The sequence below is a fragment of the Euleptes europaea genome, chromosome 1 (genome assembly GCF_029931775.1).
Source record: "Euleptes europaea isolate rEulEur1 chromosome 1, rEulEur1.hap1, whole genome shotgun sequence".
In the NCBI taxonomy this organism is placed as follows: Eukaryota; Metazoa; Chordata; class Lepidosauria; order Squamata; family Sphaerodactylidae; genus Euleptes; species Euleptes europaea.
Genome location: NC_079312.1, coordinates 96,836,287 through 96,854,408, shown reverse-complemented (window position 1 = coordinate 96,854,408; position 18,122 = coordinate 96,836,287). Strand labels below are relative to the sequence as shown.

Sequence of the window (18,122 nt, the reverse complement as noted above, 5' to 3'; positions counted from 1 at the left end):
GAATGGAGGCAACAAAGACATATTGTTTGTAAAGTCTTGTAAATTGACCAACAAGGCTTGACAAGGGAGATTTGAAGTGATGCTTTCCTCCCTGGGCTCCGAATTGATCGCCTGTTGATGTCTGTCTATACCTGGTTTTAAAGATTACCAAATTAAGAGCTGTATTTTCACTTCCATAAAGTACATTCTTATGAACTACACTTTATGTGGGTAATAATCATTGCATCTATTCTTTTACCCTTGAGCAGCATTTTATAGATGCTAGAGCAAGATAGATGAGATGCTAATTCTGTAGTTTTTTCTTCTGTTTTTATGGACAATATGATGCTTTAATTACAGGATTCTGATAAGACGGTGCCAAGAGGTACACCTGGGAGGTAGGCATCCGTAGTTGATATAGCACTATTGTCTGTCTGTATCTATATAATCTATGTCATGATCATAGCTTGAGCTGAGGACAGTGTGTCTAAGGTTCCCTCTTCTAAGTTTATCCTTACAACACCCCTATGAGGTAGCATACTCTAAGAGAGAGCAGCTGGCCCAAGGTACCGAGTAAGTCAGGGATTTGAGCTTAGGTCTCTCTCATTGGTGGAACTCAAGCATCTATCTATCTATCTATCTATCTATCTATCTATCTATCTATCTATCTATCTATCTATCTATCTATCTATCTATCTATCTATCTATCTATCTATCTATCTATCTATCTATCTATCGTCCCACCCTTCCCAGCAAAAAAGCCAGGCTCAGGGCGGCTCACACAGGTAAAATTAGTACAACAAAACACAGTAAAATCAATAAAACCATGATGAGAAACCTGCCCCATAAGTCATTAAAGAACTATATCATATATCAGATGGCGCACTTAATTTGTGATATATCCGCCCCAGTAGGACCTGCCATATTCTAGCCCCCATAAGAATATAATTTCGAGAAAGGGGGGTAGGGTAGGGTAGAGAGGCCAGCATGTGATGGAAAAGGACCTGTAGCTGGCCTCAACCATGGGCCTGGCGGAATAGCTCTGTCTTGCGGGCCCTGCAGAAACCCATAAGGTCCCGCAGGGCCCTGGTCTCATTAGAGAGACTATTCCACCAGACGGGCCAGGGCAGAGAAAGCCCTGTCCCTGTTTGAGGCCAGCCGGACACACTTTGGGCCGGGGGGCAACCAGCAAATTAGCATTTGATTATCTTAATGTTCTCTGCATCCTAGTTAATGCAGCAAACTGGCTGTGTAAAAATACAGTGGTATTGAACTATTCATGATTTCACCTCTAGGATTTTAGTGCTTTGTTTAAAAGAAGAGATAATCAGGATTTCACCAGTAATTGAATTGTCATGCGTCTTCAGCTGGTTGGGAAAATCACAACCATTTTTCTTATTGATCTTTATATTCATTACTAGTCACAGTTCCAGTGATTTTTGGAAGAAAAAAAAAGATAACATAACATTGTGTTCTTTTATCATCCTCCAGTAATTCTGAGCCATCTCAGCATACAAGCGAAGGGGCAGATAATTCCAGGGATGACTCAAGCAGTCACAGCGGATCTGAGAGCAGTTCTGGTTCGGACTCTGAAAGTGAAAGTAGTTCCAGTGACAGCGAGGCCAATGAACCATCACAGAGTGCAACTCCAGAGGTAGGATTTTCGTTTGCTTTCAAATGACCAACGAGATACCCTTTTGATATTAGTAATTTTCAGACATTAAAAATATAGCAATAACTCAAGGGTGGGCGTTTTCAGTGAATTCAGTCTTCCATCTTGCATCCCATACTATTTCCAAAGGACTCTTGACACACAGGAGCTACTTTTCAGGTGTTATTGAGGGGAGGGGCGCTGTTGGAAAGAGGAATGCCGAAAGATTTGTTGTACTCCTGCTCGTGTTGCCTAACCTCTACAAAGATTTGTTGTAGCTCCTGCTCATGTTGCCTAAGATCCAATCCTAAAACTGCCTGGTAATTTGCTACCAATCTGTTTGCCTGAGAGGGGGAAGCAGTTGCTCCCAGATCTGCAAACAAGTAGCAAATGGCCTTTTCTGTGGCTTCCTGCCCAGGAAAACACAGCACAGAGTTATTACAAGAATCAGAAGGAGCCCCGTGGCGCAGAGTGTTAAGCTGCAGTACTGCAGTCAAAAGCTCTGCTCACGACCTGAGTTCGATCCCAACGGAAGTTGGTTTCAGGTAGCCGGCTCAAGGTTGACTCAGCCTTCCAACCTTCCTAGGTCGGTGAAATGAGTACCCAGCTTGCTGGGGGTAAAGGGAAGATGACTGGGGAAGGCACTGGCAAACCACCCCGCAAACAAAGTCTGCCTTGGAAACGTCAGGATGTGACGTCACCCCATGGGTCAGGAATGACCCGGTGCTTGCACAGGGGACCTTTACCTTTACCTTTATAATAACAAAAATTGTGATTTGTAGTTTTGATGCAGTTCATTAACCACACAGGATATCTTGTTTTTCAAATGTTCCCCTTCTTTCTTTTAGCCTGAGCCACCTCCAGCAAATAGGTGGCAGCTTGACAACTGGCTGAACAAAGTGAATCCACATAAAGTATCACCAGCTTCTTCTGTGGACAGTAACATCCCTTCAACACAAAGCTACAAAAAAGAGGGCAGAGATCAGAGTTCAGGGAGTGGATATGCAGATCAGAGCGGGTCTAAAGATTCCATTTCTTCTACTCCTGGGAGAGATTCCAAAGCTACCCAAAAAGGCTCAGAGAGCAATCGTGGTAGACAGAAATCACCTGCTCAGAGTGAAAGCAATCAAAGGAGGACTGTTGGGAAAAAACAACCCAAAAAGGCAGACAAACCGTCTGTGGAAGAGCCCCCTAGAGGGGGGCTGAAAATAGAAAGTGAAACCCCTTTGGACATGGCAACAAATATACCTTCTAACAGACACAAGGCAGCCACTAAAGGCTCCAGAAAGCCCAACATAAAGAAAGAACCCAAATCTTCCCCTCGGCCTACAACAGAGAAAAAGAAATGCAAGGTTGCAGGTAAATCCTCCCAGAAATCCAAGGAATTCATAGAAACTAGTACCTCATCTTCTGATTCTGATGAGAATGAGAGCCTGCCTCCTTCATCACAAACCCCCAAATACTCTGAGAGCAATAGGACTCCTGTTAAGCCCTCCATGGAGGAGGATGACAACTTTTTACGGCAAAGAATGTTCTCTCCTATGGAAGAGAAGGAACTCCTTTCCCCACTCAGTGATCCTGATGAAAGGTATCCCCTTATTGTGAAGATTGACTTGACCCTCTTAACCAGAATACCAGGGAAGCCTTACAAAGATGCAGACCCATCAAAAGTTGAGAGGAAAAATGTGTCTGAGAAGCATCCAAGAGAGCCTCAGAAAACATCTTCTGACAAAACTTCCACCAAGGGCAAGAGGAAACATAAGGTATGTTAAATCTGTCTTCAGTTCTCTTAATGGCAACGATCTTACATGTGGTAGCCTGTCTGTACAACAGAAGACTGATCAGCTCTGTTGCAGGTCAGGAGTTGATTTGAGAGTCTTAATTTTAGCAAGGCATACCTGCAGTTCCATGATTATGAGGGAAATCGATTTAAGAGAAAGGAGTGCGTTGTGACACGATTGTTGAATTAGTTGATATTACCATTGTACTACCAAGGCAAGCAAAGGTATGTTTCTAATGATAAATTTTGCCGCTGATAGTTTAGTCAGTCCAACCAAAACTGGTGGCGGTGTCTGCTTGAATATATATCTCTAATTTGATGGACATGACATCTATTAATTGGTAATTGTGTTAATGGAGTGTAATGGACTTAGAAAATCTTAAAAGATGACAAGCAAAATCCCTTGGGTGATTTCTACGTGTGCTGAGAGGATTTAATTTTTAGAACATCTGTGTTGGCAGGGAGATGGGGTTCCATGATCTCATTAGCCTGTTTGCATTGTAGACTTCTGCAACTTTATCACATCAACAGATCCTGATTACAGGGACTAAAATGTTTGTCTTTTGTTTAAAGTTGTTACACATGTCATTGTGAAGGAGCCTAGCGATGCAATCCTGTGCAGAATTACTCCAGTTTAAGCCCATTGATGTGATTGCACTGTCAGCCACATTTCCCTGCTTAAATTTTCTTTGAGGATGCCAATTTTGTTAATGTTTTGTAGGCCCAAGATCTGACTTTGTAAATCCACGATTCAATGGTGGCTTTAGTTAAGCTGCTACTTTCAGACAATCCCAGGCATGCTATGGTTGCTTAGGATATATTTAGGGGTTAAGCCTAAAATATACAAATTAACTTGGTCATCTGTATATGAATCTTTATGTTGAACTGAGACACATTTCGTGATTCCCCCCCCCCCTTTGAAAAAACATTGTCAAGAAACAAAAGCTTTATTATGATAATGATGGCGTTGGCACTACACAGCTTCCTGTGTAGCTGTTAACTGCATATATTTCAATTTTTCCTCTTGGTAGTTGGTTACAGCTAAGCCAGCTAGCTATTGCTTGAAAAGCCAAAGATGCTGGGAGATGCTTTCTCTTCTAGTATTCTTTCCAAATACACTTGATTCTGTGCCTTTAATTTCAAAAGTAGGACGCAATTTTAGCTCTATTAATATAGTATTGCCCAGTTTTAACGCGAATTCAGTACTCCTGTATAGGAATCCTCATGTCGAACTGAGATATATTTATTAATCCCCCCCGGAAAGGACACTGTTAAGAAACAAAAATCTTTATTATGGTAGTGATCATGGTGGCAGATTTACAAATCTGAGCTTCATCAGTTGTTTCACCAACATCTCCAGAATCTTCTTGGTAGCTATGATCATCAGTACAGAAAATATTAGGACCATCTCTTCCCATATTGTCCAGCTTGCCAATTAAGATCTGCCTCATAAGCCCTGTTCTTTGTGCCCTGCCTTCAGATGTGAGGTGAGTGGCAACCAGAGACAGGGCTTTTTCAGTAGTAGCACCATGCAAATGTGGTGCCCCTTGAGACTCACCTGGTGCCTGTGTTGGTTTCTTTTTTAGGTACCAGGCCAAAATGGTTCCATTCACCCAGGCTTTTATTTAAGGGGTTGAGCTTTTAACACTATTTTAGTCTGGAAACAGTTATTTTAAGCCATCAGTGGTCTGTTTTATGGTCTATGTTTTTATGCTGGGCTGGGTTTTTATTGCTGGGTTTTAATTAATAACTTTTAACACTTTGTATTTATTATTTTTAATTTGTAAGCTGCCTCAGGCAGGTTCTTGGAGAAGTGGCATAAAAGTGTCCTAAATAAAGACGTACCTTTTATATAGCCCTTGAGGGTGTTTAGAGTGCTCCATGTATGTTAGCTCAGCCCTAACAACAACCCCTTAGCCATGTTATTATCCCCATAAAGCAGACCAGGGATGTGAGGCTGAGCTTACCAGATGGCCTAAAACTCTTCCTTGCTAAACTGAGATTTCTAGGCTTACAGCTGACATGTTAGTCACTACATGACTAATCACAGACCTAAAAAGCCCTGTTCCACAATTACGCTGCAAAATAAAGGCAAATGCTCTTTGTAGTATAAATGTATCTTGTAAATTTTAACTATACTGGCAGTCTTGTTTTCTGATTGGCTGGTATAGTATTTTTGTACCACGTTAGTGAATGTAGAAGAATAATTTTGTACTTTCCCCTGTTTTTATGATTGAAAGGTTTAACACATATGCTAAGAAGAGATTTTTTTTACAAAAGCTGAATTATTGGTGTATTTTAAAAATGTTTTGCAGTGTAATACTATGCAGAATGATTCCAGTACAGATCCATTTATTTTGGTTGGTGTGGACTGGAATTACTCTGCATAGGATTGTTCTATTTTTTTAGGAATAAATTTCCTTTTGCATTCCATTAGTATCTAATGAAGGCTTTTGTGTCAGCAGTGGCAGGCCTGTTATTGTTTTGACAGCCTATAGTGGGAGTAAACTGAGCTGTCGCACATTTGCATTCATGAACTATTTAAGTCACATTTCAATCCTCTTTGTACTGCTCAAGTAAGACATCTACATTTTGCTGCTTTCTATTAGTGTCAATAAATTTGACTGACAATAACGACGTTACATCATTTCTGCGGAGGTTTTCTATTACTAGCTGACTGATTTTAATGCTGTAAATGGCTTGCTAACTCATTGTAGTAGTCTATAAAACATCACTGCAATTATTTAACTTGTGCTTGTTTTATTTAAGAATGCAGAAGAAAACCGAGCCGTTGAAAGCAAGAAAACAAAACTGGATGAGAAACCTTCATCCGTTCACAAGGCGTCCAGTAATAGAGAGTGAGTGCTGATAAAGTATTGATATGACACTTTTAAAGTACCACATTTTGGTTGGTGTGTTACCTGTGTAAAAGGAATTCAGGAAAATGTACACCCCTCCCCACTAGTTTTTATTTTTGAGCCTAGGCAGTTTGAGTGGCAGCTTGGGAAGCCAGTGGAATTGTAAGAGCAGTTCTCCAAAAATTGAGAACGGGGTCATGATGGACAGGAGTCTATCCTGCCCCTGAAGGGAAAATCAGCCACTCAGATGAAAATCAGCCACTCAGATAGGAGTGCTGCTCCAGCATCCAATCGCCTTTCAGAAGGGGGATGAGATGTGGGAGGGAACACAGGAGAAAAGTTCTGCCTCAGGGAGAGAGCAGGGATAGCTCAGGTCTGGCTCAGGAAAAAGAGCAGGCAGAGCTGAGGGTAGCTCTGCCTGGTAGCGTGGCAGAGCGGTTGAGCTCTATCTCTGGCAGAGAAGAGAGTGCTCGATTGTTAGGCCTGTCTCTGGTGAGGAGCAGACCTTGTTCAATGTAGTCTTGACTCTCTCTGGGGAAAGGGCCGGCTGGTGTGGGTGGAATCCTGTGTGTGTGAGAGAATCTAACCTAGTGGCTAGTCAATAAAAGCCTGTTTGTGCCTGAAAGCATTGCAGAAAGTCTAACTACTCTCTGAAGTCATACCCAGTTTAAATTTTCGTGCCTCAGCCAGGTTTCTACTTTGGGTGACAACGCACGGTCGCTTTAGCCTCCTTTATTCCCTGTTTTAGCCAGGATCGAACGCACGTTCTGCGAAATGCACGTATTTGATCCTGGCTGAAACAGGGAATAATGGGAGGCTAAAGCGACCGTGCGTTTTCAACCTTTGTCTAACTGGAGACCTGTGATGTTGGTTTGTTCCTTTAAAACCAACCTGAAAATAAATAAACCCTATTAATTGTTTATATATGAATCCAGCCTCAGTGATCTCAATAATCTCCTTGTGCGCCACAAAATTTACCTCACAGCAGCGAACCCAAAGCCTATACACTCGATACCTGTAGACCACCTGCAAACTGAGGGGAAGGTTTATAGTTCAAAATGAACCTAGACCCAAAAATCTTAGGAGGCTGTATGCATCCCCTAAGTAGGGGGGGGGACAAAGTCTTGTCACAAGGTACACATCTGAATCATGGCCATTATTTTTTGGTTCTTTGCTGTTGTCATTGGGATAACAAAATAGTTTGTTTTCCTCGCTTATTTCATTATTTAAAAAACACAAACATTCTTACACACCTGCTCTTGTTTGTGAAGGGCCAGAGGCCTCATAATAAAGGTGGCATTACCTAGGAATGTTTCACAGTTTCGGTGCGTATGCAGTCAGGCTTAGCACCTTGTGTTTGTGTGTGTGTGTGTGTGTTTCCTCATTACTATGCTTGGTACATACAAAATTAAGAAGAGAGATGTAACCATGTATGGAGTATATATACTTGAAAGAGAAACTGAAGCCATACTTTTTACTGTACCTTGATTGAAACCTGAGAGGGATGCCTGGGGCTAAGCTGAATCTTGCCTCTGAGCCATGAATAGGCTCTCTCTGCCATCAGGGGAAATGTTCTGTTGCCAATAAATAATCCAAAGGAGTCTGAAAGAAGTGTCAGTGAGCAAAATATTTACCAGCTGCAAGTTGATGGAATATGCATTTTGACCCCTTTGCATTACCAGGCCATAATGTTCTTTTAGAGCATTTCCCTTTTGTTCTGTCTGTGTGCCTTATTGGTTATTTTTGCAAATGCTGTTTGAGTTGAAAACCATTGTCTGCTTTTTCATACGGAAATGTTAACAGCGTAGCAAAACAAGTTATCTGCTTTGTGATCGATGAAGCAGGAGAATGAAAAAAAAAAACCTCCTTGCCTTTTTTTGCAGGTTGTCAAAGCAAAGTGCTGCTAAAGACAAGGATCCTCTCCCTTCTCCTTGCACCACCCCAGCCATCCAAAAAGATTCCAAGCAAGAGCACGGCTCTCGGAAGAGAACCAGCAGTCAGTCTTCTTCCTTGAAATCGAGCAGTAACAACAATAAAGAAGGCAGCAGCAGTAAAAGCAGCTCATCGAAACAAAAGAAGACTGAAGGGAAGTCTTCTAGTAATTCTAAGGAAACAAAGGTAAGAACTTTTTTGTGTCCGTTTTTTCCTGAGCTTTGGGAGAAATCTGATTTCTTATCTGATCTCTCCCTTGACTTACCTGAGTCAGGGGAGTATATCTGCTCCTAATATATTTATGAGCATATATATACTTATGACTATAAACATGGCTTTCAGTAGGTAGAGTTGAGGTGTTGGGCACTGGTAGCTTTCTAAGGGACAACTGTTACTCTGAGTGGCAAAAGGGTTCTTCTAATAAGCATGGCAGTGTTTTCTTAAAAGTGAAAGTGGTTGCTGAATTTGTAATTTAAAGCACTTGTGGTTGAGGCAAAGCTGTGAAGCATTATAGGAAAATAGGACAGTGAAAAATCTTAAGAAGTAAACAAGTAGCTGGATATTTAAGCAAGGACTGGAATCATGTCTTCTCAAGATTTTTCTTAGATTTTTTCCCCAAAAGGAGTTGGCTGGTTGGTCCCGAGGGAGTTGGGTGCTTCAGAGAGCTTCTACAGGCAACAGAAGTTGGCTTGTATGGATGTCTTTGGTACCCTTCTTTCTAAGCTTGTCCTGAGTCATGTCTGGGCCACCTTTTAATTAGGGTAATTAGTACCCCCTCATAGTTCTGCTGTGTCTTAATAATTCTTTGAACAATCAAGTGTAAACCCATCTGATTGTTGTCATGATTGTTTTATTTTATTTACATAAACTATTATTTTATTTGGATACAACTATATTTAATGATTGTAACTGTAATCCATATGCCATTAAAGGATGATATAGATACAGAATTCTTTGAACTAGCATAGGCTTTTCATATTCTATTAAAACAGGGGTACAAAATTCAGTGTCATGAGCCAGAATTGACCATGTTTGGAATTAAATGTGCTGTACTGTGAAAATATATTACTGGGCTCTGCCCATGACCTCATCAGGCCTGGTCCCATGATTTTCAGGTTTTGGGGTGCTATGAATTTGGGTAGCTCAAACAGACAAAATGACGATCACTATCTGATTCTGTAGATCAGTGGTTCCCAACCTTTTTTTGACCAGGGACCACTAGGACTTCTTTGTTCAGTGCAGGGACCCCAAGGTTCAAAATAAAAATTCGGAGAATTTGAAAATAAACTTTAATCATAACTGTTAGTTAAACATTAAACTTAGAATAATATTTGAATATATATTTTTATAATAGAGAACTTTTAATTGAAAATATTAATTTATTATGGGTTTATAACTTTGTTTCGCGGACCTTAATTTAGTTCTCGCGGACCCCTGGGGGTCCGTGGACCCCTGGTTGGGAACCAGTGCTGTAGATGAATGGCAGGCTCACACAGCCTAAATTAGTCTCCGGGCCAGGTAGGGAAGAGAGAGGGGGTTTAATTGCCTGTCTCTTATGATGCTGCTTCATTGGCACCTAGCTGGCCTGACACAAATGAGCAGGCTGCCTGCTAAGAGTTTATTTTATTTTATTAAATTTATATCACACCCTCCCCAGCAAAAAAGCCGGTCAGAGGCATGAAATCTGCTGAGTGACCCAGTTGGTTGGGGGGAGGGGTTGTGTGCTGTACTATAAAAGTTGGTGGGCCACTTATGACCCTTGGGAAGTATTTTGTGCCCCTCCTGCATTAAAATGTTAGCACGAGTGGATGAATTTCAGGGCTGAAATCTTACCCGCTAGTGAAAGGTGCAATGGAATATGGCTTACTTGTTTTACAAATGCTTAAATTTCTTTTGCACGGAATACCTTTAGATGTACTCCAGTGTTGCAGGGAAAGCCCCGTATGTTAAATAACAATCATATATTGCCCTAAAATGGGAACAGGGAACATAAGCACAGTGTGGAGAAAAGAAGTGTTGTTCGCTTTGATATTTGATCCCAGGGGAGCCGTTTGCACATGGCACCTGGGTATTACTATGAAGCAGTTTGTTTTGTTTTTTAACCCTGTCTTTCAAGCAGAGAAAACAGCAGCTGTGGGAGGGTTGAAAAGAGGAGGAAGGAGCAGTGGTGACTAGGGAGAACAGCATAGAAGGTGGCCATATGAGCGTCTCCGTATGCAATTCTTAGATTTTATAGCTTCAACCATCCCCGGGACTTGTAGCTTTCTTTGGAAGAAACGATTACAGTGTAAAATATCCCAAGTTGGTGTACTGCATTATCGCCCAGTGGCAATATTCATTCTCAGCTCAGTCATCTGGCTGCAACTTGATCTTGCTTGCATGGTTCTGCGGCAGCAAAGGCTGGTGACGTGATAAAGCTGCGTAGTATGTCACATAAATTAAAAATGTTGATTTTTTTTTTTTTTACTGTGGGCAAACCATTATTAACTGCTTTGTAACGAAACTGCTTACTCGCTTTATATTTTGAATTTGCTGGGTTCAGTGTAGCTACGGCTGTGTCTGTCAAGCTCTCTGTGTGGTAAGCATGAGTGGTGGCACACATCTGGATTGCATTTAAGCGAAGCATGGGCAATGAGCATTTGTCTGACCAAAATCAGTGTGTTAACTAACAGTGTTATGTCTTTTTCTTTCAAGGAAAAGGTTTTAAATAATTCTTCAAACGGCTCTTCTGCCTCTGCTACGGCTGCAGATAGCTCAAAATCCCGGAGGGCAAAACTAGTGTTTGATGACAGGTGAGGACAAAAATAAAAGCTAGGCTGTTCACCTGTGTGTTAGAAAGAACATATGATTAATATTTATGTCTTTGTGGAGTCTTTTTTACTGTTCTATGACAATGGGTACCTGAGCACTCTTCTGCCAGAGGGAGTTACATAGTTGCCAGGGGAAAAAAACTACTTGAAGATTGTCCCTGATCCAATTTTTTTTAGGTTGCTTGTTTTGTGGTGGTCTTCCTGCAAGTCTGCTAGGGCGAAAACGCATGGTCGCTTTAGCCTCCTTCATTCCCTGTTTCAGCCAGGATTCAGCCAGGATCGAACCCACGTTTGGCGAAATACATGCGTTCGATCCTAGTTGAATCCTGGCTGAAACAGGAAATAAAGGAGGCTAAAGCAACCATGCATTTTCGCCCCTGGTCTTCTCCAGGCCCAAGATGGCCTTTTTAAAATATTCCACTTTCCACCTATTAGAGGAGAGACAGTTGCCTTGAATTGCTAACGCATGGTAGGCTGGTGTCGCAGTTTTAAAGTCAACTTTGCATACTCTTCATTTTTGAGAGTAACGTGATTAATTCTCTTTGCTCTTGCCTAGCCCTCAGTGGTACTTAAAAAAAAAATTCCCCAAAAAACAAAGTCCAAGTACATTCAGGTGAAATTGCAGTTAGCAAAGAGACTGCATTTGGAGCCTCATCCCACATTCCTGATACATACAAGTGTGTGTGTGGATGTAGTGTTAGGGCCCCAGTACTGTCACAAGAGAGCAATTCTCGTCCCCATTCTCCGCTGTTCTTTGAATGAACTGAGCCAAAGCAGCAGCCACCCTCAAAGTTCCTGCATTGTATGGGGTATCGCTCAGCTGGGTGCATTGACCTTCTCCAGGACAGGAGGGGATGCAAGAGGGTTTGTTTGAATGGAAGTACCAGATCTCTTGGTACCAGGACAGCCAGGGGCTTTTGCAAGAGCTTTCTCTATTCTGTTGAACAAAAAGTTAAGAAGCATTATCTCACCTGGCCTTCATTTGTCCTCATACAAGTTTGTTTCTTCATCACCCTCTGCGTATGGTGGGAACTGCTCTGTTTGTGTAAGAAAACTCAGCTGATTTTATCAATCTCATTGATTTCATTTTGGGTTTCAGGACTTACTCAGCAGACCATTACTTGCAAGAAGCAAAGAAGTTAAAGCACAGTGCTGATGCATTGGTAAGGGGAAAAATATTAAACTGTAGTCTTGTTGTCATACATTAGTATAATTCTTGTTAGGCCATTTTTCTGACCTTGTTATTAATCTTCCCTTTTATTCTTGATATTCAAAGATTGGTATTATTCAGTCTGACAGGTTTGAGAAAGCGGTGTACTACCTTGATGCTGTAGTGTCATTCATTGAATGTGGGAATGCATTGGAGAAGAATGCTCAGGAATCAAAGTCCCCATTCCCTATGTATTCTGAAACAGTGGAGTTGATCAAGTAAGTGATAAAGTCAGAACAGGTTCAAAGAGTTCAAGCTGTCTTTTTAAAGATGTTTTTTGTTTGTGTGAGGTTAAATTTTCTCCTCTGAGGCGGAGGGCATCTTGTAGCCGTGGGTTATTGTCCATTCCCTATCTGGAGAGGCAGGACTAAAATGATTTCCTGCTGCCCCCTATCGGGACACTAACCCTCTGTTCCTCAGTCTTTTGTCCTGCCTAGTGGAGAGAGCAGTGATCTTCACAGCTCTGGGATTAGGCTTAGGTTTTAGAGGCTTTTCGTGTATTTTTCCCTCAATCCTTTCCTCTATTTCTTAGCATTTACCTCCCCACCCTATCCTACCTACCCGGTGTCTTTTTCCCGACCTTCCTGGTGTCGTCCTCAGTCTTGTGTCGGGAAGAAGAGGGGGGGGGGGGAAATGGCGGACGCCATTTTGAATAGAGAAGACGACCTTCTCTCGGAGAAAGATTACTCACTGGGGCTGGTCCAGTTCGCCCCGGGCAACAGCGCGCAGTCCAAGGACGGCGGGAGCGGACCCGCGCTGGCAACAGAGGAGAGCGGAGAGCTGCTGGAGACCCGGGAAGTCGCCACACAGCCCAGGCATAAGAAGGCGCGAAAAACAGCCCCGACCCTTGCCGGCCTTAAACGCAGGAGACGCGGCAACGGGAAGTTTTCCGGCGCAGCGAGAGCCAGCGGGAAGGACCCGACTGCCTACTCGCGGAACCAGCCCTCCTCAGTAGCGACCTCGCCCGCGACTCTGGATCCCGTGGCAATGCAAGGTCTCCCGTCGGGAGGTGGTAACGTCCCCCCCCCCCCCGTTCGGAACAAGCAGAAAGGCAGCCTGCAGTACCTCTTCCCGCCTTTTCCTTAGGGCCTATAGGGGGCCACTTTATGCCTATGCAACAGGCATCGGCCCATCAACCATTTTTTAATCCCTTTCCCACCTCAGAGGCGGCAACAGGGAGGTTTTTAACCGCAGATCAGGCCAACGACATGGTTAATATAGCATTGCAGAGGCAGTGGCAAGCCTTTCAGGCTTTTCAAATGCGCCTGCCCCAGTTTTCTGGCGGGGTTTCAGGATCCCCTTCCACTGTGGCTTCCCATTCCCGCTCCGTGGGGGAGGAGGGCAGTCCATCCACCTCGGGGGGGACATCCAGAGGAGAGACATCCGCTTCATGGCCCACTAAGGCCGCCAGAAAGTCACAGTCACAGCAGATTTCTCAATCTGGCTCTGACTCCCCTAGCCATCAGGATACTCCTTCCTCTGACCAGGAGTCAGCAGGAGAAGAACGTGAGGAAGGGGAGTTCGACTCCGAGGACGAGACCCCTCGCCCTGATGACCAACAACCCAGGCTGTTCTCGGGGGAGGACTTCCAAGGATTACTAGCAAAGGCTATGATTGCCCTGGATCTTAATGAGGAACAACAGTCCTCAGAGGAACCCAAATCTAAATTCAAAGAGGGAGTAAAGGAGTGCTTTCCCAGAAGGAGAACTCAGTCCAATCTGGTTCCTTTCCCAGAGTTCTTCATTAGGGCCCTCACGGATGAGTGGGATAACCCCTCATCCAACAAGCAGGTTCCGGCCTATGTCAAAAAACACTATAGCCTGGCTCCCCATGCCATGCAGATGTTAAAAGTTAATGTAGTAGATGCTCCCGTGGCTGACCTTCAGACCCCTGGGTTGATCCCTGAGGATGGGGTAGGTTCCATCCGTGACCAGTTGGACAGGAAGACTGACCAGCTGGCAAGGAAGGCTCACGAGGCTTCGGCCCTAGCCATCCAGGCTAGCGCCACTACCTCCATTTTTGCGAGGGCTTCTTATTTGTGGGTCAAAAAGCTTCTACAACTGGTTCCAGCCGAGAACCGTAGGGTAGTCGGAGGCCTGGAAAGAGTGCTTAGCGCCATTACTCTCATGGCAGATGCATCCCTGGACACAATGTCCTTCACGGCCAGGGCCATGGCTTCCACCATGTCCATTAGAAGGGCTCTATGGCTCAGGGCTTGGCCGGCCGATTTCAGATCCAAAACCATCCTCATGTCATACCCCATCAAAGGGGGATGACTTTTCGGGGAAAAAATGGATGGGATTTTGATTGAAACTAGGGATAAGAAGCACGTGCTCCCGAGACAACTTCGAAAGGAGAATAGATCCTCTTCCTACCCGTCCTTTCGTTCATCCAAGGTTTCTCCCAGATACCGGGCAGATTATAGAAAGGGCTCCTGGGACCAGAACAGCTCTTGGAACCAGAGCAGGTCCTTTCGGAAAGGGGGGAAGTTCCAGAGACAAGGCCAGACTAGGTCTGACAAAGGGGACAAGTTTCCCAAAAACAACAATTCACAATGACGCCTCACTGCTGGGAGTGGGGGGGAGACTTCAGGCTTTCAGTCACATTTGGGCCAAATCCAAACCGGATTCGTGGGTATCTCAGATAATTTCTCAGGGATATCTCCTGGAGTTTTCTTCCCTGCCTCGGGATCGTTTCCTTTCTTCCCCTTTTCCTCTAAAGAAAGAAAAGAGGGCCAGAACCGCCAGAGCAATTCAACATCTGTTGCTCATAGGAGCCGTGGAGAAGGTCCCCAACCCGGAGAAAGGGATGGGGGTCTACTCCATATTCTTCACGGTTCCGAAGAAAAATGGGGACTGGAGGGCTATCCTCAATTTAAAATACGTGAACAGAAAGATGAGGCGCAAACGTTTCCGGATGGAAACCTTAAAATCCATCATAGAGTCCCTCCAGCCTCAGACCTTTATGACAGCGGTGGATTTGACGGAGGCCTACCTCCATGTCCTCATCCACCCATCCCACAGAAGGTTCCTTCGCTTCACCCACGACAAGGATCATTATCAGTTCAGGGCACTCCCCTTTGGGTTAGCCTCTGCCCCCCAGGTATTCACAAAAACCCTGGTGACTGTTATGGCCACCCTCAGACAGGAGTCTATCCAGGTACATCCGTACCTGGACGACATCCTGATCTGTGCACAATCCAGGGAACAATCCCGGGTGCATACCTTCAGAGTGGTTCAGGTCCTTCAAGACCACGGGTATTTAGTGAACTTCGAGAAAAGTTCCCTCAGCCCCTCACAATCTCTGGTCCACCTGGGAGTCCGTATAGACTCTAGGAAAAACACTGTATCCCTGTCAAGAGAGAGAGTGGAAAAGATTGTCAGTCGGGCTTCCTTGGCCGTCCGCTCCAAATCAGCCAGGTTAATGTCCCTAGCGAAGCTTTTAGGGCACATGATTTCATGCATAACAGTGGTACCCTGGGCCAGGTTCCACTCCAGACAATTACAGTGGCATCTCCGTCCATATCAAGGGGACATTGGGATGAAGCGGGACAGATTAATTCCCTTACCAGTCAGGGTCCGCAACAGCTTGCGTTGGTGGGCGTCCAGAGAGAATCTAACCAAGCCCACACACTACCTACACGAGGATCCTCTTCAGCTGTTTACGGACGCCAGTTTGGAGGGGTGGGGAGCCACCCTCAACGGAAAAATTGCCCAGGGTCGATGGTCTGCTCAGGAGTCGACCCAACACATCAATGTACTAGAGTTACGAGCTGTGAGACTGGCTCTTCTATCCTTCTCAGCGGACATTTGCAATCATCACGTCCTGGTCAGGACAGACAATACAACTACCAAGGCCCACCTGAACAAACAGGGGGGCAAAAGGTCAACGGCGTTGCATCAGGAAGCAGTCAGACTGTTCCAGTGGGCCCAGTTCAAGCTCCTGTCAATCCGGGCAGAACACATAAAGGGCACCCTCAACGTGGAAGCCGATTGGTTAAGCAGGCAACAAGTAAACGAAGGAGAGTGGTCCTTAGACCAGGACTCCTTTCGTCTCATCACGCAAAGATTTGGTCTTCCAGAGGTAGATTTGTTCGCCTCGTCAGACAATTCCAAACTTCCAAGATTCTACTCGAGATACTTCCACCCAGACGCAGAGAGAATCGACGCTCTTCTCAATCCTTGGCCAAAGACTCTTCTGTACGCCTTCCCACCTCTGCCAATCATTCCGAAGGTCCTTCACAAGATTCAGACGGAAAAAGCCAACGTACTTCTCGTGGCACCGTTTTGGCCTCGCCGTCCGTGGTTTGTCACTCTGCGAAAACTGGCAGTTCAAGATCCATGGAGAATTCCAATGCAGTGGGGAGCTCTACGCCAGGGACCTTTAATCCATCCAGACCCCCACTGGTTCTGTTTGACCGTCTGGCACTTGAAAGGATGAACCTTGTCAATCTGGGTTACTCTACAGAGGTTGTGAACACCATACTTGAGGCACGCAGACCTGCGACCCGGCACATATATTCCGCATCATGGAAGGCGTTTGTCAGATGGGCACGTAGAAGGAAATTTGACCCTCTTCAACCAGGAATCAACAGCATCCTGGGGTTTTTACAGGAGGGGGTGAGATTAAACCTGGCAGTTTCTACTCAACGCAGACAGATCGCAGCCATAGCTACAGTTATACCAACGGTGGATGGACTTTCGTTATCCAAACATCGGCATATTGTCTCCTTCCTAAAGGGAGTATCCCAGACTCGACCTCCTACGGTTCACCGGTTCCCTACCTGGAACCTTAACATCGTCCTCAAGGCCCTAACGAAGGAACCCTTCGAACCTCTTCGGACAGTACCTCTAAGGTTCCTGAGGATGAAAGTTCTATTCCTCGTGGCCATCACGTCGGCTCGACGAGTGTCGGAACTACGAGCCCTATCCATTCGTCAGGGTCTGTGCATTTTTCATAGGGATAAGGTGGTATTGAGACCAGACCCTACCTTCATCCCTAAGGTTAACTCTCCTTTTCATCGTGGTCAGGACATTTCTTTACCATCGTTCTGTCCTAAACCATCTTGTCCAAAGGAACGATCTTGGCATTCTCTCGACCTGCGTAGAGCCTTGCGCATCTTCATTGACAGAACAGCAGAACTGAGAAAGACGGACTACTTGTTTATTAACATCTCCAGTCCTAACAGGGGTCTCAGAATGTCCGCGGCATCCATTAGTTATGCCTTAAAGTCAACGATAGCGGAGGCATATAAAGCTGCGGGTGCTCCTCTTCCACAGGGAATTACGGCTCATTCGCTTCGCAGCGCCTCTACAACGGCGGCGTTTGACAGGCAGTCTCCTGTTGACGAAATTTGCCGTGCAGCTACGTGGTCAAACGTGTCTACGTTTGTCAAGCATTACAAGATCAACACATGGTCATCTGCACAAGCGGCCTTCGGCCGCAGGGTTTTACAGCATGTTGTGGAGGAGTATGCGTGACCCACCCTGATGGGAGCTCTTATAGATCCCACAGCTACAAGATGCCCGAGCCTCAGAGGAGAACGGAGCCTTGACTACTTACCGTGAGGGCTCCTTCTCTTCTGAGGCGGAGGGCATCTTGCCCACCCGGGCGAAAAGTCAAGACGACGTGCTATCAACCATACCTTCAGAAGACAGTCAGTTTCAGACCGCTCCAGTCACAAGTCCTGTCTATTTCTCATGTTATAGGAATGTTCCATCCTGTGTTTTTGGTTAAGGTTACGTTTTTGTTCTGTTATACCTTGTTTGTTCCTGTCTAGAGCTAGGCAAGCCTGTGACTGAGGAACAGAGGGTTAGTGTCCCGATAGGGGGCAGCAGGAAATCATTTTAGTCCTGCCTCTCCAGATAGGGCGTGGACAATAACCCACGGCTACAAGATGCCC

At 44.8% G+C, this 18,122-nt stretch overlaps 1 protein-coding gene across 1 annotated transcript in view; it reads left to right on the top strand.

Annotated features, from left to right (window-relative positions):
- Positions 1 to 18,122, top strand: part of AFF4 (ALF transcription elongation factor 4) — a 47,200-nt gene that overhangs the window by 20,856 nt on the left and 8,222 nt on the right. Inside the window, exons 9-16 of the mRNA XM_056863846.1 lie at positions 340 to 377; positions 1,471 to 1,633; positions 2,479 to 3,393; positions 6,180 to 6,268; positions 8,152 to 8,386; positions 10,895 to 10,992; positions 12,110 to 12,173; positions 12,302 to 12,438. Of these exons, the coding sequence (XP_056719824.1) occupies positions 340 to 377; positions 1,471 to 1,633; positions 2,479 to 3,393; positions 6,180 to 6,268; positions 8,152 to 8,386; positions 10,895 to 10,992; positions 12,110 to 12,173; positions 12,302 to 12,438 (1,739 nt within the window). The remainder of the gene's footprint in view (positions 1 to 339; positions 378 to 1,470; positions 1,634 to 2,478; positions 3,394 to 6,179; positions 6,269 to 8,151; positions 8,387 to 10,894; positions 10,993 to 12,109; positions 12,174 to 12,301; positions 12,439 to 18,122) is intronic.